Source organism: Lepus europaeus, chromosome 2 (genome assembly GCF_033115175.1).
Source record: "Lepus europaeus isolate LE1 chromosome 2, mLepTim1.pri, whole genome shotgun sequence".
NCBI classification, from domain to species: Eukaryota; Metazoa; Chordata; class Mammalia; order Lagomorpha; family Leporidae; genus Lepus; species Lepus europaeus.
In genome coordinates this window covers 138,461,850-138,487,834 of record NC_084828.1, presented here as the reverse complement: position 1 = coordinate 138,487,834, position 25,985 = coordinate 138,461,850, and the positions used below count along the sequence as shown (strand labels likewise).

Genomic DNA, 25,985 nt, shown 5'->3' with positions numbered 1-25,985 from the left:
GGCCTTGGCCCAACTCTGGCTGTTGCAGGCATTTGAGGAGTGAGCCAGTAGATTTCTCTCTCTCTTGCATTCTCTCTCTCTCTCCCCCTGCTTTCTTCTCAAATTAAAAAAAAAATGTTTAAGCAGAGACTCACAGTGAAATTTAAATTCAAATTTCTCATTTCCCTTCTCATTGGTTGTCCTAAGATATCTGAATGTCAAATCTCATGTGGTTTCCAGTGGTCCTGAATATGCCACTGTTCACATGATATTGATGGGAATTCTGGCCAATCATTCAGACAAGGATGGGTCTGACAGCGTTAAACACATTTCCTAAGCGCAGGACTTCTCAGGGCCTTTATGTATAAATGAACACGGTAAATCTTCAAGAGTAACAAACCTCTGTCTTCTGCTAGAGTTGGAGTGTCAAGTTTTATTAGCTCGAGTTAGGATTTATTTGTATTTCCCCCTATGGGAAACCGGGACATCTGCTTCAATTTCCATACTTCCTTGCACTTTTCTCTTGATATTTCCACCCAAGAAAGGTGTCAGATGTGCACACCACGTTTCTCCACCATCACGCAACATCTGCAAGTTCTTTCTGAGCTCCCATCCCCCAGCAGCATGTTGGGGTTCAGCCGGCAGAGCAAAACTGCTCACGTGGAATGAAACTGATCAGAGAGAGCTTGGGGAAAACAAGGTACTTACTGATTTTTATCCCTCAACAGGCATAGGTGACTTTTGGTAGCTCATGACAGGATAAATGATTGAACCTTATAAAAAGGAGTGTCAGCAAATTCCTGGGCTTGTTTATTTGTTTTTGCAAGGATGGGTGGGAGGTATAATGGAGAGCTCTGCTGACAACCAGGGCCCGGGACCCTGGCAGCCGCTCTGTAGCAACCCAGCTGAGCGATGCTGCGACGACAGTCCCTCGTTATTGAATGCTCATTTATTCCTCAGCAGCGCACGGCACATTATCCAGTCATTAAGTTTCTCAGTCATTATTTTTCACTTCTCACAACAATCCATCAAGGTAGGGCACGTTACACCTACGTTGCCCATGAGGACCTAGTAATGCACAGAGAAGGGAAAAAGTGAGCTCAGGGGCAAGTGGCCAGTGAGGATGAGCTGGAATTTGAGTAAGGACTGTTGGACTCCCAAGACGATGTTTCTTTTCACGATAGCTGACTCCTCAGTTTTTTTTTTTTTTTTTTTGACAGAGTGGACAGTGAGAGAGAGAGACAGAGAGAAAGGTCTTCCTTTTTCTGTTGGTTCACCCTCCAATGGCCGCCACGACCGGCGCACTGCGCTGATCCGAAGCCAGGAGCCAGGTGCTTCTCCTGGTCTCCCATGGGGTGCAGGGCCCAAGGACTTGGGCCATCCTCCACTGCACTCCCGGGCCACAGAGAGCCGGCCTGGAAGAGGGGCAACCGGGACAGAATCCGGTGCCCCAACCGGGACTAGAACCCGGGATGCCGGTGCCCCAGGCAGAGGATTAGCCTAGTGAGCCATGGCGCGGGCCGCTGACTCAGTTTTCAAAATGTGGAAAGCATAGGCATTCTATAATCGGGCTTCATTGGCCTGCAGCTTCCTTGTCTGTAAAACGAATTGAGGAAGTTGAACAGGCTGGTCACCAAGGTCCCAATCATATGGAAAATACTAATTTTTTAAATGACAACAACTATAATAGCTAATGCTTCCTGGACACTTACCATGCAAGTGTGGAACCCAGTGTAAGTGGTTTCCAGGTATTAACTCTTTAGATTCTTATGAGAATTTGATGAAGTATGTTCAACTCTTATTCCTGTTTTATAGATGAGAAAACTAGGGCAACTGGGGCCTGGTACACTTGGGGCTCCTCAGCAGCCAGGATTCCTCTCATCTAGATGAGGCACCCAAGGAGCAAGGTGGGAGCAAACTGGAGCAAAGAGATAGCAGAACAGGGGGATGGGCTGGAATACTGGGGGTATTCACAGATGCTGAGCTACAGCATCTGTATATACTGCTGAATACTAGGAAAATGCATGGCTCCCCTTGGCGGGGTGGACTGCCGGTGACTCTGAGAGTGTCCCATAGAAATGTAACTTCAGGGAGGAATTTCTCTAGACTCCTAGACGGTGATGTCAGGGCTCCCACGGTCTAGAAGAATCTCCCTTTCTTTCTTATTTCCCTCTCCTTTGTATTTTATTTCTGGAGAGGAATATCTCAGAACATTGCAAACATTCCTAAAAGAGCTTATATTCTATTTCTGGCAAATCTTCCAGAAAGATACACATACACACACACACATATGTGTTAGTTAATGGAAGCAATACATATTAGGTAGCATTTTGGAAAAAAAAATTTTTTTTTTGACAGGCAGAGTGGACAGTGAGAGAGAAACAGAGAGAAAGGTCTTCCTTTTGCCATTGGTTCACCCCCCCAGTGGCCGCTGCGGCTGGCGCAACACGCTGATCCGATGGCGGGAGCCAGGTGCTTCTCCTGGTCTCCCATGGGGTGCAGGGCCCAAGCACTTGGGCCATCCTCCACTGCACTCCCTGGCCACAGCAGAGAGCTGGCCTGGAAGAGGGGCAACTGGGACAGGATCGGTGCCCCGCCCGGGACTAGAACCCGGTGTGCCGGCGCCGCAAGGCAGAGGATTAGCCTAGTGAGCCGCGGCGCTGGCCACATTTTGGAAAAATATTGACATACTTTTTCAAAAAAAAAGATTTATTTATTTATTTGAAAGTCAGAGTTAGGGAGAGGCAGAGGGAGAGAGAGAGGTCTTCCATATGCTGATTCACTCCCCAGATGGCAGCAAAGGCCAGAGGTGGGCTGAGCCAAAGCCAAGAGCCAGGAGTTTCTTCTGGATCTCCCACACAGGTGCAGGGGCCCAAGGACTTAGGCCATCTTCTATTGCTTTCCCAGGCCACAGCAGAGAGCTGGATTGGAAGTGGAGCAGACGGGACTCAAACCAGCGCCCATATAGGATGCCGACACTGCTTTACCCACTAAGCCACAGTGCCAGCCCCAAGACACAATCTTTTAAAATAATTTTACTTGGGTAACTGGACAAGTTATTCATTTTACTACTTTGTAGAAGAACAAGCTAGGTCCCAATTAGAATAAAACATTTGTGGAACATGTTTTCCCAGGTGGGGTAAATTCTACTGATGACCCAGCATTGACATTTGTGCTGATCCAAGATAAAACTTTTCAGTGTATATCTTACATATCTGTTGGCCGAGTTCTGGATCCATTCATTTATTTCTCTGAAGTTATTGATGACTTAATAACTTGGTTATGAAAGGCCATCCATAAATGAGTAGAAATAAATGAGTTAGTCTAGTGTGTGCTCTGCTTGTGCACTGGGGGTTGAAGACAAATGTGCCAAGGGAAGGCTGGCCTTAGCAGTCACCCTGCAACAGGGAAGGTATCTGATGAGGCAGCACAGAGAGCAAGCCCCTGGGAGGGCCCAGATGGGCAGAGGACAGCAGGTAGCATCATCTATCTGGATTATTCTGAAGCAGAGATCAGCTTGCAACACAAGGACAATGCCTGTGAGTACTCATTTTAGCTGTAGAATCTGGAATTTGGTGGTGTTTTTCTTTATCATTAGCAATATTTCTTCTAAGGTCCTTTCTCAAAGAGGAGAGAGGGAAGTGGTGCAGATGTTGGAATAAGCAGAGGACCCAGAAACCAAATCCCAAAATTTGGACTCTACCCTTTAATAATATGAGTGCCCTTGCCAACCCTGAGCTTCAAGTCCCAGTACTGTAAATGGGGACCTGGAGATTGCAGTGTGTTGGGTCTCAGCCTGTATTTGCCTTGATACTTCTCAGGAGCAGAATGCTTGACACAAGTGGAATTTCTGGCTCCTCTAGTGCCCTCTATTTCAGGGAATATTTAAAAATGACTGGGGCATTTGATATTTTTCTTTTATCTTCTTAAACAGAATAGATCAGAGGTGGGGGAAAGAGTGAGCACAGTAGGACGTGAGTAGTTTCCTTTTGCGTAACTCTCCTCCCATCCCTGACTCTGGTGCTTGACAGCCCCTTCTGCCCTGGGGAGTGACGGGAAAGTGATGACGGTACTCTGCTTTTAGCTTATTTGAACCTCTGAGAGAAAGCAAGAGTCTCTGCATCTGTGTACACCAGACACTGGAGCAAGAAGGGATTGTTTGTAGCATTAACTTTAATGAAAAGGAAATGTAAATACATTCCTCTGTCAATATTCAAATATGGAGCCTTGGCTAAGTGATCTGGATGAACTCTGCTCTGGGATAATCCTGTGGGATTGTTCCTGATTTCAGGGGGATTCAACGGATTAAGTCCAAGAGAGATTTTCCTTTCTATTTCTCAGGATTTCATATCCAACATAAATGTCAGTGGACTTTGAGTAGAATGATAACAAGGACAAATAATTATCATAACAAATCTGCAGATTTGGTTCCAAAGCACTTTTTCACATGGTGCCGTGAATGGAATTTATTAGCAGTACTTTTACCCTACCATTTCCCTCCAATCTGGAGTGTATTTATGTCATCATTTCAAGTTCATTGCCTTGATTTTCTAATTAACAACAAGAAGGCTATATTCCATGTAGCTCAAGAGAAATATTTCTGAAGAGAAACCATGGTGTAATTGAGGGAAAAATAGGAATTAAAAAAAAAAACATAAATTTTTAAATCTTAGCCTCTACATAGAAAGCACTTTACACAAATATTAACAACTTCTTCGTGCTCAGGTAAATTCTAGAAGTTCCCAAGAAGGCACAGTGAAAAAGTACAGGCTTAGGAGAAAAAAACACAATAGACAGGAGCCAGCCCTGTGGCGTACTAGGCTAAGTCTCTGCCCATGGCACCAGCATCCCATATGGGCAGTGGTTCCTGTCCCGGCTGCTCTTCTTCCAAACCAGCTCTTTGCTAATGTCCTGGAAAAGTAGTGGAAGATGATCCAAGTGCTTGGGTCCCTGCACCCATGTGGGAGACCCAGGAGAAGCTCTTGGTTCCCAGCTTTGGATTGGCCCAGCTCTGGCCATTGCAGCAATTCTGGGGAGTGAAGCAGCAGATGGAATACCTTTTTCTCTGTCTTTCCCTCTCTCTGTCAGTAACTCTACCTCTCAAATAAATAAATAAATAAATAGGCCGGCGCCGTGGCTCAACAGGCTAATCCTCCGCCTTGCGGCACCGGCACACTGGGTTCTAGTCCCGGTCGGGGCACCGATCCTGTCCCGGTTGCCCCTCTTCCAGGCCAGCTCTCTGCTGTGGCCAGGGAGTGCAGTGGAGGATGGCCCAAGTGCTTGGGCCCTGCACCCCATGGGAGACCAGGAGAAGCACCTGGCTCCTGCCACCGGAACAGCGCGGTGCGCCGGCCGCAGAGCGCTACTGCGGCGGCCATTGGAGGGTGAACCAGCGGCAAAAGGAAGACCTTTCTCTCTGTCTCTCTCTCTCACTGTCCACTCTGCCTGTCAAAAATAAATAAATAAATAAATAAGTAAATCTTTAAAAAAAAAAAAAACCACAACAGACAGTTAGACAAAGGCAGATAAGCTGTTAAGGATATGCAGAGACATCATCAATATACCACTAGATGGGCTAAATTCATGGTTTCAAGGGTGGGGAATGTCCAGCCCACAGCCATGAAAAGTCCCCTAAATCATTTAGTCAGGCTCTGCTAAGGTAACTGAAGACAGGACTCAAAATTCAATGAATCTACAGTAGGCTAATTTTTAAGTTGATAATTTTGTATGGCCTATGAATAATGTTACAAATATCCAAATGGCCCTTGGCAGAAGAAAGTGTCCCCACCCCTTTTAGGTACAAATAAAGGTTCTGATCTAGACAGCTCTGTTAAACCAGGTGGGGGAAAAATGGTTTTTTTTCTGGGAGAATATAATAGAATATTGTGGTGGTTTAAAAATATATATCTAGGGGCCAGCGCTGTGGTGTAGTGGGTAAAGCCGCCACCGGCTTTACCGGCAGTGCCAGCATCCCATATGGGCGGTGGTTCAAGTCCCAGCTGCTCCACTTCCTATCCAGCTCTCTGCTATGGCCTGGGAAAGCAGTGTAAGATGGCCCAAGTCCTTGGGCCCCTGCACCCACGTGGGAAGACTTGGAAGAAGCTCTTGGCTCCTGGCTTCGGATCAGCGCAGCTCAGCTCCAGCCATCGTGGCCAATTGGGGAGTGAACCAGTGGATGGAAGACCTTTCTCTCTCTCTGCCTCTCCTCTCTCTGTGTAACTCTGACTTTCAAATAAATAAATAAATCTTTAAAAAATACATATCTAAAAAAATAAATAAAAAAATACATATCTACAAATTATTTGATACTTTCATTTTAAAAGACAGAGTCTAACTTCTCTCCTGACTGGGTATGTACTATATTCTAATGAGTAGAATATGGAAGAAATGATGGTGTGTCATATTCTAATTGGCTCATACAACAACAGAATAGCTTCCTTCTTGCTCTCTCTGTTGGACGGCTTGCTCTACAGGAAGTTGGCAGCCATATTGTGAGGTCCTTCAAGCGCCTATGTGGAGAGATCCCTGTGGTGAGGAACTGAGCAAATCTTCCTGGCAACAGCTAGGCAGGAACTAAGGCCTCCTGCCAACATGGAAGTGGATTTTCCAGGCCCAGACAATCCTTCAGATGACTAGAATTTTCGGCTGACATCTTGATTGCAACAAGCATACCATAGGATTCAGGCACTGAACAACAGGCACCTCAGGACTGTGATCCTTGAAAGAAGGGAACAAATGAAGTGAGCTCTGTTTCCTTTCCCAGCTGACGTGCAAGGAAGGCAGAGTGTCCGAGCAGGGAACCTGAGCAGTCTCACTGAGTTGAGGAACCAGAGCAGAGATGGGAGTTTGGGTGCTGCTGAAGTGGCTGGGATTTTTTAAGGCTCTATACTAGGGAGGAAGGAATTGGGCAGACAGGGTACCCAGAAGTCCATGTGGATATTTCTCTCAGATCCTTGGCTGAAAACCAGCCTGTGCATGAATAAGGTATGGTTCACAAAGGCTTGCAGAGAGCAGCTGTTCTGAGGTTGAGAACTAACTGGAGAGATTAAGGTAACAAGTTAAAAGTCAGCTATGCAGTTGAGACCTCAGGAAAAAGCATGCTTTACTAATAGGGACAATGTTCTAGAATAATGAGGATACCCTAACTCTAAATAAAAAAAGGTAAATATATAAGCCAAAGCAAGCATAAAATCAAGATTTATAAGATTTTAACTGCTTGAATGAATAAAATACAAAACCCTTTATAGAACAATCCAGACTCTACACAATGCAATATTCATAATGTCCAGCATATCCTAAAAATTATTAGACATGTGAAGAAAGAGCAAAGCATGCACTATACCCTGAAGAAAAGATAATGACTCTGGTGTTTAAAAAAAACAAGTAAAGGCTTTAAAAGAGCTGTAAAAACATGCTAGAGAAATTAAAGATGGAGGCAATGAGTACACAAAAGAAAATATCAGAAGAAAAATGTAAGCTGTTAAAATAGAACACAATGAAAATTCTAGAAAAAAAGTGCAACTTGCAGAATGAAAAATTCACTAGCTTGGCTTAAGGGCAGATTGGTTACTACAGAAGAAAGTGGAAATGGACTTGAAAAGAGTTCAATAAAAATTATCCAATCTGTACGCTGCAGAGAAACAAGATGAACAAAATAGAGTAGTCCAAAGGTGATATAAAAAAAACATAAAGTAGCCTAATATACACAAGGATTCTTTTAAAAAAAAGTATCATGCAAAATAGAATTAAAAGATGTTTATTTTGGTGCAATTAAAAAAAATCTATGCATAGTGTTTTTTCACAATACATACTTTTTAAACTTTTTGAAGACTTCTCATTTAATAGTTGGGTACTAGAAAGAGAGTAGAGGAATGTGAAGAACAAAAGATGTTTGAAAAAACAATAGTTGAATATTTCCCAAATTTGATGAAAACTATCAACTTAGTAATACAAGAAACTTAGTGAATCTAAATTAGGGTAAATTCAAAGAAAAACAAACAAGAAATATAAAAACCAAACTTCTAAAAGCCAAAGATAAAGAGAAAAACATAAAAGAAACCAGAGGCAAACAGGGCATATTATGTTCAGGGAAATAAAAAGTTTGTTTCTACCGCCTTTTCATTAGAAAAAACAGAGGTTAGAAAATAGCAGAATGCAAATTTCAAAGCAATCGATTGTAAACAAGCAGCAAGCCAGAATTCTATGTCCAGCAAAAAGCTTTGAAACACATGATGCGATATCTAACAGAACTAAAGACAGGAATAGGAAAATCTCTAATTACAGTTGGAAGTTCTATTAGTAACTGATAAAATAATTAGACTCCTACTCACCCCCAAATCAGCTTGGTGTAACTGACATTTACTGAAGAAATATTTCAGGTTACTATAGGGGTCAAATTCTTTTCTTTGGCCCAAATGATTTATATGGCAAATTAAACGCTTTAGGGGTACTAATTTTTCATCTCTCCCTGCATCCATGGCCTTTTCTATGTTAGTAGTTTTTTTCAACCAAAGATTTATCCATTTATAGATCTATTTCCTAGGATGGTCTTACAACTTTCTTTGGTTAATATAATGCAGCAGCAGTACCAGGGCCTTAGGAAACCTTAGCTATTTTTGCTTTCATTCTTGCCCTTGTCAATTCCCGGGGAAAGGCACGCCCAGGGTAGCCCATTGAGCACTGGATTAGAAGAGAATCATGTGGGACACAGCCACGTTACCTGAAATTATCCCAGTTAAGGCTCTCCTAATCAGCTAGCTGCCTTCCTACCCCAGACATGAGAACAAGCCTAGATAAGATCAGCAGGGTTTTCTGGCCAACCTGTAGTTGACCTTAAATATCCAAACAAGTCCAACCTAGAGCAGTTACCCCTCAAAGAGTCGTGAGATACTTGTGTTTATTGTTGCATGCCTCTGAGATTTTGTGTTTGCTATGTAGCAGTGATGTGTCAACAGATAATTGATGTGATATGGCTCCTGCTTGTATCTCCAACTGGCTCATATTCTGGAATGCACTCCCCCACCATGGCTCACTCTATACTAGTTGGGGCATATTCTTGCCTCTAGGCCTTTGTCATGTCTGGAATATTCTCCCTTAAGACATCTGCATGAACAAGAGTTTTAGATTGGTTGACAGCTCAATCCTTGCTGGGGGAAAGTAGCAAGCAGAAGGTCACGCTGTTAGACCCACTCCTACTGGGAGGAAGTAGAACCTGCTGCTATGATGGAGGCTGACATGTACCATTCCAAGGAAAAGACTTCCTAGACAGCTTACCAGGGATGGGTGCAGGGAGAGATTCCACACTGAGATATTCAAAGAAGAGGGTGAAGAATATGCTGTGGTTCCTTGAGATGATGGTATAGTTCATATTCTCAATATGACTGAAATGTTAGACTGGTCAGGAGTAATGAGGAAAGCGATTACTCAGATGTCAACTGACAGGCTACCTTACTAGGAGTGGAGGCGATATGTACCCACTGGACAACTACCTATGGAGGGAGCGGTACAAAGGGATGGCAAGGAAAAACAGCTTTGGTATCTTTTTAAAAACATTTATGTATTTATTTGAAAGGCAGAGTTACAAAGAGAGGAAAAGACACACAGAGAGATCATTCATCTGCTGTTTCACACCATAAGGCTGTGCCAGGCTGAAGCCAGGAGCCTGAAACTCCATCCAGATCTCCCATGTGGGTGGCAGGGGCCCAAGTACATGGGCCATCTTCTGCTGCTTTTTCACACACATTAGCGGGGAGCTGGATGGGAAGTGGAGTAGCCACAACTTGAGCTGGTGCTCATTTGGGATGCCGGTTTTGTAGGTGACTTAACTTGCTGTATGGTTGGTCCCTGGCTTTGGTCTTTAGCCCGGGCCAAGCACATTGCTGGTGTGTTGTCTTAGAAAAATGTCTTTAGTTCCTTGAACTTTAATTTTATAATTAGTAAAACGGGAATATAATAGATACTGGTCAGGCAAGGGTTCAAGGTGGTTTTAATCATATATAACATATATAAAAGGTGCTCACTAAACTGTAGCTGCCAACTTCCTCCACTCGCTCATTATTATTCCTGCATTCTAGAGCATATAACTGTAGAATATATTGATAAGATAAATATATAGAATTTAGTGCTTTGCAGTTAGTGGGGACTAGGCATACCTTAGGGTATGTAAGCCACAGATAAGTATAACCAAAAATTTTAGTGTTGGCAAAAGGAAAACTCAATATGTTTTCTCTGGCATATTCAAGTTACAATATAACTTAAAAATAGCCTCATCTAGGTCTGAGCCTTGTATTCGATTTCTGAAATATTTAGCGGAGGATGTAGCATGGAATTTACATTCTCTGAGACCAGGTCCAGAAGTATAAGGGTAATGATGAAGCAAGTAGGAGAAATGTTGATCACTGTTCAGTTTGGGGAGTGGTGTGTGGAATTCATTATTCTGTTCTCCATGCCTTGATTAGGAGTATGTGAAAATATTCACAATAATGACAAATTTTATTTAACGACCCCACCGTCTGCCGATTAATCTTTTCTTTTATTGAACCTGCTTGTATTCCCAGCCTTTGCAACTCCTGATGACCCTGAGAAAGAAATATCAATTGTGCAGACAAACAAAAGTTTCTATTCTTCACCAGGGGTCCCTTCTAGGCTTCAAAGGTATTCCAGGTTATGGTTTTCAGGGAGCTGGCAAACAAGTCTTTGTTCACCTTGCTCGCACCCCTCATATTTGACAGACACTTTGTGGAGTCCTTCTTCGCTCCGGTCTTTCTGATGGAGAAATCCTAATCCTTTTAATCCCTGTTGCTCTGGCAGCAGCTCCTTCTGTTCAGTTACTGCAGCTGCCCTTCTTGGAACCTTTCTCAGCTCTGGGCTGACTTTGTTGAGCTGCAGCGATCAGAACTGATCCACTCAGGTTACACATAAGCATAAAGGACAACCAGAAACCGAATTTCAATGAGGGGACTATGGGAAGTAAAAGAGAACTGGATTTTAATATTAGGAGAAATCATAGAGAAACAAGCATAGTGAGAAAAGATAAAGTTGTACTAGAAAGGAAGAAAATTATCCTCATTGTTAACAGTTGGCAGAACAACAAATTGTTTCAAAGCTGTTACTTCTCAGCTCCAAACTACCAATGGTGCCCATCACATGTATAACAAAACCAAATGCAACACTGTGGGCAATGAGGTGGCCCAGCCCTCTCCCCCACCACCTGCATCCCCATCTCCTTCCACCTTGCTTGGCTCCAGCCATACTGACTTTCTTGGTGCTCTTGGACACACCCTCACCCATGTGACTCACTGTTCTATCTGCCTATCTTCCCACCACCCCCGCCCATCACATGGCTTGCTTCTGCTTCTGCACATCATTTACTCCCCTCATAAAATGTTTCATCCTGCCATAGCTCACTAGGCTAATCATCCGCCTGCAGCGCTGGCACACCGGGTTCTAGTCCTGGTTGGGATGCTGGATTCTGTCCCAGTTGCTCCTTTCCCAGTCCAGCTCTCTGCTGTGGCCCAGGAGTGCAGTGGAGGATGGCCCAAGTGCTTGGGCCCTGCGCCCACATGGGAGACCAGGAGAAGCACCTGGCTCCTGTCTTCGGATCGGGCACAGCATGCCGACCATAGTGGCCATTTGGGGGGTGAACCAGAGGAAGGAAGACCTTTCTCTCTGTCTCTCTCTCTCACTGTCTAACTCTGCCTGTCAAGAAAAAAAAAAAAAGAAAAAAGAAATAAAATACAATGTTGCATTCTCAGAGAGGCCCACCCTCACCAGCCAGTAGCTCTGCCTCCATTTTTCTTTCCTGGCCAGCCATGTTGCTCCTGCTTCCTGCATTTAGAATGTGTAGTTGCGCTTTCTTTTAGATTAGTGCTCTCCATCTGAGTACAAGCTCTGTGAGAGAGACTTTGAATTGGTAGCTGCTGAATCTTCCTCACATCGAAATTAGTGCCCGACAATGGGTGACAATAATTGTGTGTGTGCATGTATGCATGCCAATTACAAGTGGAAGCTCTGAAACTAACTGGTCTGAGTTCAAGTGTCACTGCTGCCTTCTATGTGCTGTTGGTCAGGCTACTTAAGGTCTCTGCTTATGCTGGCATGTAACTCTCTTCTTATTTGTAGGATGGAGATATGAACAGTACTCACTCAGGGTTAGCTTAGAAATTATGCAAGATAATACAGATAAAGTGCTTAGACGTGGTAAGAACAACAGCCAGTGTTCAACAAATATTAGGATGATTCTGACAAAATGGCAAAAAAGGAAAGTCAGCAGCATCCTGGCAGCCCTTCTTAGCAGTAAGAATTTCCTATTAAAAGATTGAAGGCGAGTGTGGTCTCTGGGGATGCTCATCTACTCTGCAGAGGTGTGGTCCAAGGACAAGGAACCAATCTGTCAATGACAAGGGAAACTGCCTGTGGTGGGCGGAGGAGGATTTGAGGGTTTTTCTCTTTTCAAGTTTAAGAGACATACTATCACAACTGCAAAACCTCCCATTTCTCAATGCAGCACATTTGCTCGGAGTATGTATTTAAAGTTTAATACCTTCATATGGGGCATACTCTCAGAAGCTTTTGTGCCCGGTACAAGTAAGACCGTAAAATCATTCACATTTTAAAGGTATTACAAAGCAAAAAGGGAATTGTGACATTGCTAGTTAGTCATAGCTACAAGTTCATAATCCCAAAGGTTATTTTACTCTCCACAAACAGAGAAAGAGGAAATTCCTATAAAAATATACTCATGAAAATATACATGTTTATTCTGTATTTTGAGAGTGCACAGTCAGTAGTGGTTATAGCTACCTACAAAATTTTGAGCTTTTGGTGAGTAAGAATAAAGTCTCTCTTTTTAAGGTTGACTAGTGCAAAGATAATCCTATTTGTTAATGCAAGCTTAGTTGAATAAATGCAAGCCAGTGGAAACACGCAAACCACCTAAGAATTAGGGTTACACTCCATAGCTCAACAGAGCAATGGCTGAGAAGTAAGCTATTGCCAGGCAAATTGAGGACAGAGAGGTTCTTGACAGATATGTTGGAAAGTACCAGCTACAGAGACTATGGCTTGTTCTCCAACTTCTGTTGGAGCTCACTGTTTCCTGTACTTGACACTGAAGACAAGAATTCTTTGAAGGTGTAGAGCTAACATCTTTCTGAAATGTGACTACTTTGATAGTCAAACGTTATGGCTAATAAGAACACTTACAGAATGTTTCTTGATTTTAAAATTATTTCATTTTTGAACAGTAGCAGTTGAGTAGGAACTCTGTAAATCATCATATTAGTTACTAAACATCTAAGTAGATCTTTCTTTGACCTCTGAAGGAGGTTCCAAGTGAGAAATTCCTTGTAAGACACAGTGACCTGTGAAATTCGGTACCTCTGGAGATGGTGTGATTCCTCCCTCTGAGGCTATGAATCTAGCGTATTTGTGGTCATTCCTTCCTCTGCTTCTGGCCTGGCCACCAGGAAGCTTACTTGTGGCTCCACTCAGGGAGGAGAGGTCCTCCCTGTCTGCTTATTCATCATTCTTGTTTTGACTTTCTGCTCTTACTGTGGGTTTTTTTTTTTTTTACTGCATTTAAAAATTCTTTAAAAACCTTTTGCTATTTTTTATATGTGGTAGCATAAGCTACCTCAAATCCTTCATAAAATGAGATGGGTTGAGCTTAATTAAAATCGGGCAGTTTTCATAAACATAATCCCCTTGATTGTCATTGTAATCTAGGGAAGTTGATGTTATTACCATTTGCATTTTACACATTTGGGAGCCAAGACTCAAAGATGTATAAAACTTGCCCAAGATTCAAATAATTTTCACTGTCCTGTGATACATGATCCTATTTCTCTAACAACAAAATGTACCTTTTATTGCTGTAATATCTTCAAGTATGAGTTATTACTGAATTAACAACAGTGAACTTTGTTTTAAAGTGTCACATGAATGAGCTAACATAAAATACATTAAAATTATAAAAGGAAAGAGTTAGGCTAGTGGGAAATTTTACCAAGAATTATATGTGATTGTAAAATATTAGGCAGTTAGGGGAAGATAAAGAATTTTCTTTGATGAATTTTCTTATTCTGTCTTTTTTTTTTTCTTTTAAAGAAAAGGGTATATGAGAAAGAAAAAAGTTACATAAAAGTTTTGCTTGAAGGCAGGAGAATGGATTATTTGACTTATACAAGATGAAGACACTTTTAAAAATCAGCCACCACGAGGTCTTAGGAACTACTCATTATGCCCACCAGTGTGAGGAGATGGGCTTTGATCTCCTTCCTAAGGTCCCCAGGCTGGCCCTGGCCCAGTGCTTTGGGTGTGGCAGCCGAGCTCAGCCCAGCAGTGAGACGTTACTTCCTGGGTAGTGAAGTCTGAGGCAGCACAGCCTGCTGGGGGAACACTCGTGACCGGAACATTCAAAGTTCTTGAAAGCCGGAACCTTCACCAATTTAATTTCTCAGTGCGGAGTTCAGACTTCTTCCTTCTTCGAATCCATGTAAACCAGGAAAACAGCATCTTATCCAGGAACCTAACCAGCTGCCTCATGGATGGCACTACAGGGAAACCCCATGGAGGTAACAAGTGGTGGATCCTCTTCAATCCAAATACGATCATAACGCAATTCATTAAGCAGCATCATTTACTCACAGTATTACCCTGTTATCTCTACCTACTTCTAATATCAGTGTAAGGTGTAAAGTTTCTACACACCTGTTCATGGAAGTGTTGATTTAAAACGAGATCTATCATATGACCCATCCATCCCACTCCTGGGAATTTACCCAAAGGATATGAAATCAGCATATGAAAAAGTCACCTATACCCCCATGTTAACTGCAGCCCAACTCACAATAGCTAAGATATGGAATCAAACCAGATGCCCATCAACTGATGACTGAAAAAAGAAAATGTGGTATATATATATATATATATATATATATATATATATATATATATGGAATATTACTCAGCCATAAAAAAGAATGAAATCCTGCCTTTTGCAACAAAATGGATGCAACTGGAAGCCATTATACTTAGTGAAATATTCCAGCCCAAAAAATACAAATACCATATGCTTTCCCTGATCTGTGGTAACTAACAGAGTACAAAAAATGTAATGTATATGATGTATATGGGCAAAATTGACATTTTGCAATTCGATTATTGTTTATAGTCCCTGTCTGTACTGATTGAGGAACATTCCTTTTTTTCATTATTTGTTGAATTCTTTACTTACTAAAGGGTTAATATTATGAGCATAAAATAAACTGAAAGTAGATCATTGTAAAAATTAAAAGAAAGAATAAGAAAGGAAAGAGGAGGGAGTGTAGAAGGATGGGAGAGAGGGAGGGTAGGGTGGAAAGTATCACTATGCTCTTAAATCTGTTATATGAAATACATGAAATTTGTTCAACTTAAAAAAATTAAAAAGTAAAAAAAAATTAAAAAATAAATAAGGGGCCGGTGCTGTGGCCCAGTAGGTTAATCCTCTACCTGTGGCGAAAGGAATCCCATATGGGTGCTGGTGCTAGTTCCAGCTGCTCCTCTTCCATCCAGCTCTCTGCTATGGCCTGGGAAAGCCATGGAAGATGGCCCAAGTCCTTGGGCCCCTGCACCCACATGGGAGACCTGCAGGAAGCTCTTAGCTCCTGGCTTCAGATTGGCTCAGCTCTGGTTGTTGCAGCCATTTGGGAAGTGAACCAGTGGAAGGAAGACCTTTCTCTCTGTCTCTCCCTCTCACTGTCTGTAACTCTACCTCTCAAATAAAAAAAAAAAATCTTAAAAAAAAGCAAATTAAAAAGATTAATGCAAAATTGCTATTGATGTTCTACTTTGATGTCAAATTCAAATCCAGAGTTTGAAGAATCCATTTTCCCTATTGAGGGGACATCAAACTGTTCTAAGTAACACTCTCCAAAGGATCTTTAGGTCTTAGTAGATAATCATTTCCCAGTTAAGTCAGGAATGGATCACTTAGACAGTTTCATTGTCTTATGCATATTTTCTTTTTTTTTTTAATGAAATATCTACAAACAATAAATAAAAGACTGACAGGAGACAGAGAGAAGGACAGGCAGACCAACAGAAATCTCCCATCTGCTGAATCCCTCCCAAATTCTCTGAAACAGCTTGTGCTGGGCTCCACCAAAGCCAGGTGCCAGCGGATGAACCCAGGTCTCCCCCATGGCTGGCCAGGGCACAACTGCTCCTGCCATCACCTGCAGCATCCCACAGTGTGCATGATCAGGAAGCTGGACCAGGGCACACCCTTGAACATTTGTATTATAGCGAATGAAAAAAGGCACCCGGAAGTCGTAACTGTGACCATAAGACATCACCTGGGAACCCGCAGGGGCTTTGCTGGCTCTGCACCAAGGAGGCACTTCTCCCTCCTTCCACTCCTGCTTGCATTCCTTCCCTTCCTGAGGGGCTGATGGTGAATCAGCATCCTGCCTGCTAAGCTCCATGTCACTTTTGGCTGCCTGCATCTGCTGAGCTTCAGGAGGGCCTTGGCGCCGTCCACGCCCGCGTGCTTGTGGAGCTGCCCAGGCAGCAGGAGGCGAACTGCGCTCCGCAGGTCTCTGAAGGCGAGGGTTGAGTGCTTGGTGTAGCAGACCAGGCTGGCGGCCACAGCACCACGCACTTGACACTGTCCCTCACGGAGGAGCCCACGACACTCCTGGCCTGCGGGACGGGCTGAGGCCGTCCTGAAGCCAGGGCGGCAGCGGCGGCAGTGCCCGGGCTTCTGCTCCGGGGTGGGCGAGAGCGCCCTCTCACACTCCAGGCTGACCAGGTTCTCCTCAGAAGCCTGGTGAGAGGCGGGCTCAGCCACCCCGGGGACAGCGGCTTGTAGCCAGGAACCGCAGACAAGGACTGCATATTTTCTTTTTTTAAAATTTTTTATTATTTTATTTTATTTTTTTATTTTTTTGACAGGCAGAGTGGACAGTAGAGGGAGACAGAGAGAAAGGTCTTCCTTTTTGCCGTTGGTTCACCCTCCAATGGCCGCCACGGTAGACGCGCTGCGGCCAGCACATCGCTCTGATCCGAAGCCAGGAACCAGGTGCTTCTCCTGGTCTCCCATGCGGGTGCAGGGCCCAAGGACTTGGGCCATCCTCCACTGCACTCCCTGGCCACAGCAGAGAGCTGGCCTGGAAGAGGGGCAACCGGGACAGGATCGGTGCCCCGACCGGGACTAGAACTCGGTGTGCCGGCGCCGGCGCCGCAAGGCGGAGGATTAGCCTACTGAGCCACGGCACCGGCCAAGGACTGCATCTTTTCAACATTTCTGCACACCTTGTCCTGATTAATGAGAAGCCAGGCAGGACAATCAGTGTGCTTAACATGCTTTGGTGACAGCTTGAATAGATTCGGCTGAGACCATCTAGGTAGCAAGTTTCTGGGGTGCTACGTTCCAACATCCGTGGTCTTGCTCCTACCTTGCAAAGTTTCCAGGCCTCATGCTGCCACAGAGAGGTTGAGGCAGATGTTAGTTCTTTTTTTTTTTTTTTTTTTTTTGACAGGCAGAGTGGACAGTGAGAGAGAGACAGAAAGGTCTTCCTTTGCCGTTGGTTCACCCTCCAATGGCCACCGCGGTAGGCACGCTGCGGCCGGCGCACCGCGCTGATCCGATGGCAGGAGCCAGGTGCTTCCTCCTGGTCTCCCATGGGGTGCAGGGCCCAAGGACTTGGGCCATCCTCCACTGCACTCCCTGGCCATAGCAGAGAGCTGGCCTGGAAGAGGGGCAACCGGGACAGAATCCGGTGCCCTGACCGGGACTAGAACCCGGTGTGCCGGCACCGCTAGGCGGAGGATTAGCCTATTGAGCCGCGGCGCAGGCCAGATGTTAGTTCTAAGCATTCTGCAAAATGTTATCAACGCTGAGTTCTCATGTATTTTAGTGTCATCTGATTTATCAGCAGAGGCAGCCCTGGTTGGAAAGAACCTCCAGGCCACTTGTTGGACAAGCATACAACACTGTCTGGAGCAGAATAGCTCATATTTCTGTATGTCATACATTGGCTTCTTTGACTTGCCTGGTGCGAGGGGGGTTCCTCCTTCAGGTTTTCATCCAGGTCCACACCAACTCTGCCAAAGAAAACAAAAAACTGGTTAACACTCGCCACAGAAGGGACAAGACAGTGTAGCACGTCAGATCACCTTTGGGAAAAGACTTGGCAAAAGACCTTTCCGAATCAGAAGAGCTTCAAGGGGATTTCTAGCCACATAACAGCTGGTACACTTGGGCCTCGGCTCAGCGGAAGGGACCGAGCATCAACAGCAGTTCCCTGCTTCCATCTTGCCCAACAGCAGCAGGGCCCTGAGAATCTGGCATAGGAGTCATCAGGAAAAAGAGTTCCATAGCGCCAAAAGCTGGGATCCTGGGGGGAAGGGAAGCTGGTACCCCAAAAGGGCCCACAGACCAAACAGGACCTAGGATGTGGGTGGCCAGCCCGGGGTAGAGGTCCCCAAAGCAGAGAGGATGCAACCTTTCTCCAGATGCTCACGGGATGCTCACAGGGAGGGGGAGGGTCACGGGTCTTGAGGCTTATGCAATCTAGGGGTGGGGTGCGGTGGGGGGAGTGGTTCTTTAAGGAAAATAAAATGAAAATACAAAATCAGGAATAGAAGTGACTCTTCAAAAGAGCCAAAAGGCTGTGTATTTTTAAAAGCTGGTAAATGTAAAAGACATCCACAAATCCAGGAAAAACATGCAACATTTTGATTAATGGCCTGGCACACCTCTAAAATAACTTTTGCCTCTGTAGGTTTTGTCTGCATACTCCAGTTCTCTCCCTGATACTGATCTCGTGTTAGAAAGAATGGTAAGATGAGGGGGTCTCTCCTCTAGCAAGAGGAGTCAAAACACTTGAGCACTGAGCATCACTCAGGCAGTTTCCTTGCACACAGATACACTGTGGGTCTGGCCTCCACGGTGAGATGACCATCTCTGTTTCAGGCCATTTCCAAAAGCAATGCACAGAGCACCTATCAGCAGACACACTTCAATCCTGAATTCAGCCTTGAATTTCCCTTTTGATGGAGCATTAATAAAACTTCCATGTCTCATGACTGGAAGAATCTTCCAGAGTCACCTCTGGGTCAGTGCATTTTGAGCTTTGTTTTTCCTGCACTACCCGCAGACTTGCGATGCCACACGCCCAAGGACACATTCATATTTAATCCAGGCTGTGCACTAGTTCTGTAAGCCCTCCCTACCCCAAGTGGGATGACCACACAAACGTGTCCCACCCCATCCAGGTTCAGTGCAGGCCCAGTTCAGCTTCCTCCTAGTTGGAGCCCCCACCCATCTGACCAGAGAAGAAAGAAGGAGAGGAAGCTATAACGGAAAAACAACAACAACATAACAGTCAAACACAGCTATGTTTAAAACACACTCCTTTTGCAAATCTTAAAAACATAGACCCTTGGGAACACAGCACTGGGGCTCTTCCCAGGGCCCTGGAGGGGGCCAGAGCAAGTGAGGGCCCTGAAGCTTGAACTTCCTGTCCTGTAGCCGGCACCTCTGGGTGGGGGCCGGGAGGGTGGTGGCGTTGGGGAAGGGGCCGCTGTCTCCAGCTCCCCCGTGGCCTTTCCTAGGAGGCCAACCTTGACTAGACCTTCAGTTCTTCCAAGTCTTCCCCCTCCCAGACACCTTCTGTGAGACCGCCCTGGGCCTGTTCTCTGGGTGAGGGGAGGAAGGCAGGGTGAGGAGCCCCCGGGGGGCATGGTGGCCCTGTGACAGGAAAGCAGAAAATGCAGCTTGCTTAAAATACCTCTGATTCTTCAAAAATTCATGTCCTCCAGGTGAACGGCCTCATCTCTCTGACTGGCAGCTCCATCTGTCTGACCAAAGGGCAGCATGCAGGGCTCTTATAAAACACTGGCCTGCGGGTAACCGGGAGAGGCCTCGGCAGGGACTAAGCTTTCAGGAGAAAGGGGTAGAGTGGGGGCCGGGGAGAGGAAGGGGTGGGGGGCAGGGAGAAGGGGAAGGGCGAGTGGAAGGAACCGGAGATGAGAGGGGGAGGCAAGGAGGGACAGCAAAGGTGGAATGGAAGAACGAAGTAAGGCCTCCCCGGTGGGCTCAGCAGTGACCTTGGGATGCACGTGGCCCTGTGCTCACCCTGGACTGGCCCTGGGCTGCTCTGTCTGGTGCATCTGAACGCCCCAGCACAGGTGCTGGGGTGCCCCAGGGGTTTGCTCCTGGATGAACCCAGAGCCTCCTCTCCTGAGGGCCAGTAGGCACCCAGGTCGGCAGAGAATTGGACTGCAGCTCCCTTTGTCGCCTTTGTTCCGGGCCTTTTTCTAGTTAACTGTCTAGAAAACTGGAGAGAACAGAAATTCACTTTCCTGAGAAAGCCAGCACTTATAGCTGGAGGCAGGACAGAGGTTTTCCACTGACACTGAAGCTTTCTGCCCCGCAGCCATCAACGCAGACGCTCCACGTTTCAATGATCCTGGCAGGCAGGTGGACCTGAGGCATGACGTCATGGACTGAGTTCTTCAGTTTTGTGTGTGGACAGCATGGCAGAGGCCGGGCTGGGAACAAGGCCTCCCCTACTCCTCTGCCTCCTCCCTCGTGCTGTCTGGTGGCAGGTGGGGATATGTGCTGGCCCAGAGCAGAAGGAACCTCTCGCAGGGCCTGAGGAAGGAGAACTTGCTCCCAGGGCACCAGGGCCAGCACCTGTCCTCCCACGGCATACGGGTTAGGAGGCTTAGTGACAATGAAATAATTATTCGAGTTGAAGTGCCACAGAGGAAAGGCGTGTAGGAGCGACACCTGCCTTGACTCCTGATCGTAGCCACTGGAGTAACAATCTCGCTAAAGGGGATGGCTTGGCTCCAGCTTCCTTCAACAGAGGAGGGTGGGGAGTTTCTAATGTTAGCTGGAGGACTTGGCGTGGCCATGGGCCCCATAAAACCTCACCCTTGCTGCATTACAGTGATTGCTGAGAGGCGCAGGGACCCCTTTATGACCACATTAAATGGTCCCTGGCCACTACGAGTTTTCTTTTTTTATTCTTGTGTCTTCCAGGTTGATAGCCAACATTTTCTGACTGTGACAAGGGGTTGGCCTATTGTCCTAGTATCCCCCTCCTTTTCATTTAGTATGGGACTAATAACCCGAGAGTCAAATTGAATACATTTTTTTCCTTTTTGGGTTTAGTATATGGATCTACATATAAAATGAAACCTGAACATGACAGAGAGGCTGTGCTAACACATGGTTTCCTTTATCTTCCCCTTGCAAGCCTGCAGACCACTCATCATGGCCTCTGAGGGCGGTTTTCTGCTTTTCTCAAGTGAGCTTGCCAAGCTGAGGTTGTCACAGCATGTTCATGCCACATGGCCAGGGCTGTGCAAACAAGCAGGCTGCCTCTATATCTCTTACTCTCCTATTCGAGAAAGTGTATCAGAGTGTGAAAGTGACTGTGTTAGAGGTAACCTTGCAACCACTCACTTAAAAAAAATTTATTAATTGAAAGGCAGAGTAACAGAGAGGCAGAGGCAGAGAGAGAGAGAATCTTCCATCTGCTGGTTCACTCCCCAAATGGCCACAGCAGCTGGAGTTGGGCCAATCTGAAACCAGGAGCCAGGAGCTTCTTCCAGGTCTCCCACATGCGTGCAGGAGCCATGGTCTTGGACCATCTTTTGCTGGTTTTCCAGGTGCATTAGCAGGGAGCTGAATTGCAAGTGGAGCAGCCAGTACTCAAAAGGCATCCGTTTGGGATGCTGGCACTGCAGGTGGTGGCTTTACCTGCAGACCAGAGGGAAACGTCGAAAAAGGAAAAGAGGGAGATGGAGAGCATAATAGAGAGATCAAGAGAGCAAGAGAAAGAGAGACATCAAGAGACAGAGACAGAGATTGAGAGAGAGGGACAGAGAGAGCCACGTGTTCTGGAAGAGGTCCTTTTAAATTTCACTGGGGGGCAGGCAAGGAAGTGGGAGCAGCAAATCCCATTAGGGTGGCGGTGGAACTGACACCAGTGGTTGAGCCATGTGGTCACCTGGCTCCAGCCACGGTGGTGGGGGCCACAGCCTATCAACCGCTCACTTTTATACATAAAAGGTAACTTACATACAGTAGGCTGGTGGGTTGAGATGCACTGCTCTCCACTAGGCATCTATGGTACCCTGCTCTTTTTCCTGTACTCCCAAGCACTGCCCTTGCTCTACTGATCACTGCGTTGGCCCATCGCCATGATCCCTTGCCTGGGTCACAGATTCCCCCATCACTTAAGTTGGACTGAATAGCTGTACTCCTCCAACTCTGTTCTCTGTGTCCTGGCAGAACTCCCACTTTGGGCACTTATGGTCACCTGCTCCATCTGTGGAAACCCTGGCTCACCCTCTGTTCTCCTATCTAGTTATGCACAGCTATGCAGAGCAAGCCACTAATCTGCGTTATATGCCAGCCCTAGTTGAAATCTTAGGGCTTCCATATCACCTTGCATTTGTTGAAATCTCAGAGACACCCAATTGTTTTTTTTTAAATGTTGCATACTGATCTTTTTTTAAAAAGATTTATTTACTTATTTGAAAGTCAGAGTTACACAGAGAGAGGAGAGGCAGAGAGAGAAAGAAATCTTCCATCCATTGGTTCGTTCCCCAATTGGCTGCAACAGCCAGAGCTGTGCCGATCCGAAGCCAGGAGCCAAGAGCCAGGAGCTTCTTCCAGGTCTCCTGCGCAGATGCAGGGTCCCAAGGACTTAGGCCATCCTCTACTGCTTTCCCAGGTCATAACAGAGAGCGGGATTGGAAGAGGAGGAGCCGGGACTACAACCAGCACCCATATGGGATACCAGTGCTTCAAGCCAGGGCGTTAACCCACTGCGCCACAGCGCTGGCCCCAAAGACACCCAATTGTTAAGAGAGTGGTCTGGAGTCTGAGTGCTTGGGTTGAGGAACATGGATCCCACTTGCTGTGTGACCTGGGCCACTCACTGAGTCTTTATCAATAGGGATACCAAAAGACCCTGCTACATAGGGTTGTAGTGAGGATTAAAAGAGAAAACATTTCCAAGTGTTTAGTTTAGATCCAATACTTAGTAACCTCTTAAGAAATGTTAGCAGCTTTTATTTTTGCTGCAATTAATACTTTTTAATTGATTGTGCCAGAGCTTAATTCTGCTATGCTTGTTGTTCATTACTTTCAGAGATAAATCCTCATAGTCAGTGGCCCTGCACGGGGCAACCCTTGAATTCAGAGTTGACCCACAGAGACTGGCCAGTGCACAGTAGGGATCTCCTGTCTGCTAGTAAGACATTGCTTCTACTGGGGGTGGGAATAAGCTCCCAGATGGGGATTGATTTATCATTTATTGATAGGCTAGGGGCTAAGAAGGCAGCAAGGACAGAGCTAGATATCTGAAAAGGAAGGGAGAAGTAGAGGTAGGCTGGATGAAAACCAAGACAACAGTGAAAAGGAAAGACTGAGGAGAAAGAAAGGAACACATTATGATAACAGAAAAGGCTGCTTAAAATTTTATATCAAGTTTTGCATTCTTGATGCACCTTTTAATTTTAAGCAAGTCAAGTGCTGCCTCTATGGCATTCAAATGGAAATGAAAGCGAGCTTTGCACATATTCCCAGCTGTGCCCTTGAACATCTCACTCCGGGTTCCTCATTTACAGTGAGCATCCAGCTCCATTTTCAGAGCAAAACACATCTCTTGTGCACCATAACGCACCTCCCTTCCTATTGCATCTCCATTCTTTGCTAAGTTTTATTAGACATATTAAAATCTCAGGAAGCTCCCATATCCAACCACAGCCAAGGAGAATGCTCTGAAGTTGTTTTTTTCTTAGAGAGGAAGCAAGGTAAGGCACTGACAAAAGGTTCACTTTTCCCATTAAAGCCAACAAAACCCATCCTGATTCTTATCAGTTAGCACGTCCAGAAAAGCAGTGAAATATTACTTGGGCTTAGTTTCATTGTGTGAATTCCAATAGTCTTAAGTGTGGTTTTGATTCTTTTGAGATCCCTGCCATCCAGGGTTGGGTGGTAGGGAGGAGAAATCATTTCCTTCAAGAACTGTATTTGATGGCCAAGGGTAAAAAATGACATTTTTAGTAAGGGAAGAGCGACTTGATATTGAGCACATAAATATACCTTGACAAGGGAGGAGTCTGAAATACTGCTGAGATTTGGAAACTATTGTGTAGCCATTAGAACATCACATGGGAACAAAATCTTGTATTTCTCACCCCATATCGTTTGACTAAATATTACTGGAGCTCGTGTATGGCCAAAACCATTAAAATTAATAATTTAAATATTTTAAATTCATTTTGGGAAAATAAGAAAATGAACTAAAGGAAGTGCAAAAGTCATGTTAGTTCATTTTGTAATCTCACTGTGGCACAGCAGTTAGTGTTTGGACCCTGGAGTTAGGCCTCATGAGTTCAAGTCTCACTTCTCTCATTGACTACATTTTTAAGTTTGAGACTAATTAAGTTCTCTGAATATCAGTTTTCTCAACTATATGTGGAATAAGCATTCCTTATTGAATAAGATGTCCAGCTCTCTTGAAATAATGAAACTGCCACACCCTTCTCCATTTTCCATGAGTACAAATCTTAGTCCACTGATCTTGGCCTTGAAGAATACATTATTTCTCTCTTGTTCCTTGGAGTTTACCTCTACTTCATAGAAGAAAACAGCCAAAATTCATAAGGTGGTGGAGAGCCAATTTGTCCCAAGTTGACAGCAATGTAGAAAGGTGGCATTGCTTTGCTCACAGCAGAAATGTTCAGCTCCTACCAGCCCTGTGCTTCAGCCACATCCTGCTAACAGGGTGTCCCTTTGGGAAAATTCCCACACATCCTTCTCCTGCTCTAATCTGATTAGTGGCAAGGGTGAACCATTCAGGTTCCCTGAATAGAAGCCCAGAAACATCTCAGTACTTTCCTCTTCTTCATTCTACAGTCAATCTGTCAGGTCCCAGTCCCATCACCCGTCCAGGAACACACCTCTGAAATCCATCTCCTCTTCTCTACCACACCTATTTTAATTTGAACCCTAATGGGCTCTTGGTTGGACCATTGCAGTGGTCTACCAAATGTTCTCCATTCCCACAGTTTCTTGATAGCACAATACACATGGCACCACTGGTATTTGTTTTTCTCCTAGAAATTGTGGTGGCAGAACACATTCCATGAAACCTTTTCAGACCGACTGAACTAAGAAAGATCTGGGCTCTCTTGAATTCTGTGCTGACAAAAATTTACTGAAAATACTGAAGAGTTAACAATAGCCATATGGCATACTTGTTAGGGATCAGACACCTTGGCTAGTTGATCTTATCACTTACTTGTTTGACTGCTGGCAAGAGGCAACTCTGCCTCTGTTTCCTTCACCACAAAATGGATGAACGGTAACTATTTCACAGGGGCTGTTCTGAGATAATGCATGCAAGGGGCTCAGGGTAGAGCCCGACACCGAGAAATACTTAGAAGCAGTAACCGCTGTTGCTCTGTGATGGTTGTTGATGTTGTTGTCTTTGCTATTAGAACTTCTGAATCAAGATTTAACTGCAAAATCTCTGCGGCCCAACAGTTTTGTCTCACTCTGTCTCAGATGGTCTTGAAGCAGATTTTCCTTGTATTTCCGACTCCAGGGGTGCATATTTACAAGGGAGGTTTAGGAATGTAATGACCTAGAAGTGTAGGTGCACTCTGGCTGCACAGATGAGCTGTGCGGCTGGTGTTTACATGTGTCTGGGAATGTAAAAATACATTTGGGAATGTGAAACTATGCTGAAAATGTTATGTTCTTTGAAAGATAAACATTAATAAACAAGCACATGTCACAGACACAAATGCAGATCTACATCCTGCACTTTGTTTGGCAAAACTTCCCTTAAGTTCGGAATGCTTACTTCTGCCAAAATGTTAGCTGATTTCAGGCTACAGATAACAGCCCATTAGAAACTGTATTGAGTAGCATCTGGTCTAGTAGTTAAGATACTGGTTAAGATGCCTGTGTCTCTTATCTGAGTGCTTCA

General features: G+C 45.0%; 1 protein-coding gene across 1 annotated transcript in view; it reads right to left on the bottom strand.

Annotated features, from left to right (window-relative positions):
* SLC9A9 (solute carrier family 9 member A9) overlaps positions 1–25,985 on the bottom strand; it is a 625,461-nt gene that overhangs the window by 107,772 nt on the left and 491,704 nt on the right. The window contains exon 13 of the mRNA XM_062213558.1: positions 18,015–18,066. Within this exon, the coding sequence (XP_062069542.1) occupies positions 18,015–18,066 (52 nt within the window). The remainder of the gene's footprint in view (positions 1–18,014; positions 18,067–25,985) is intronic.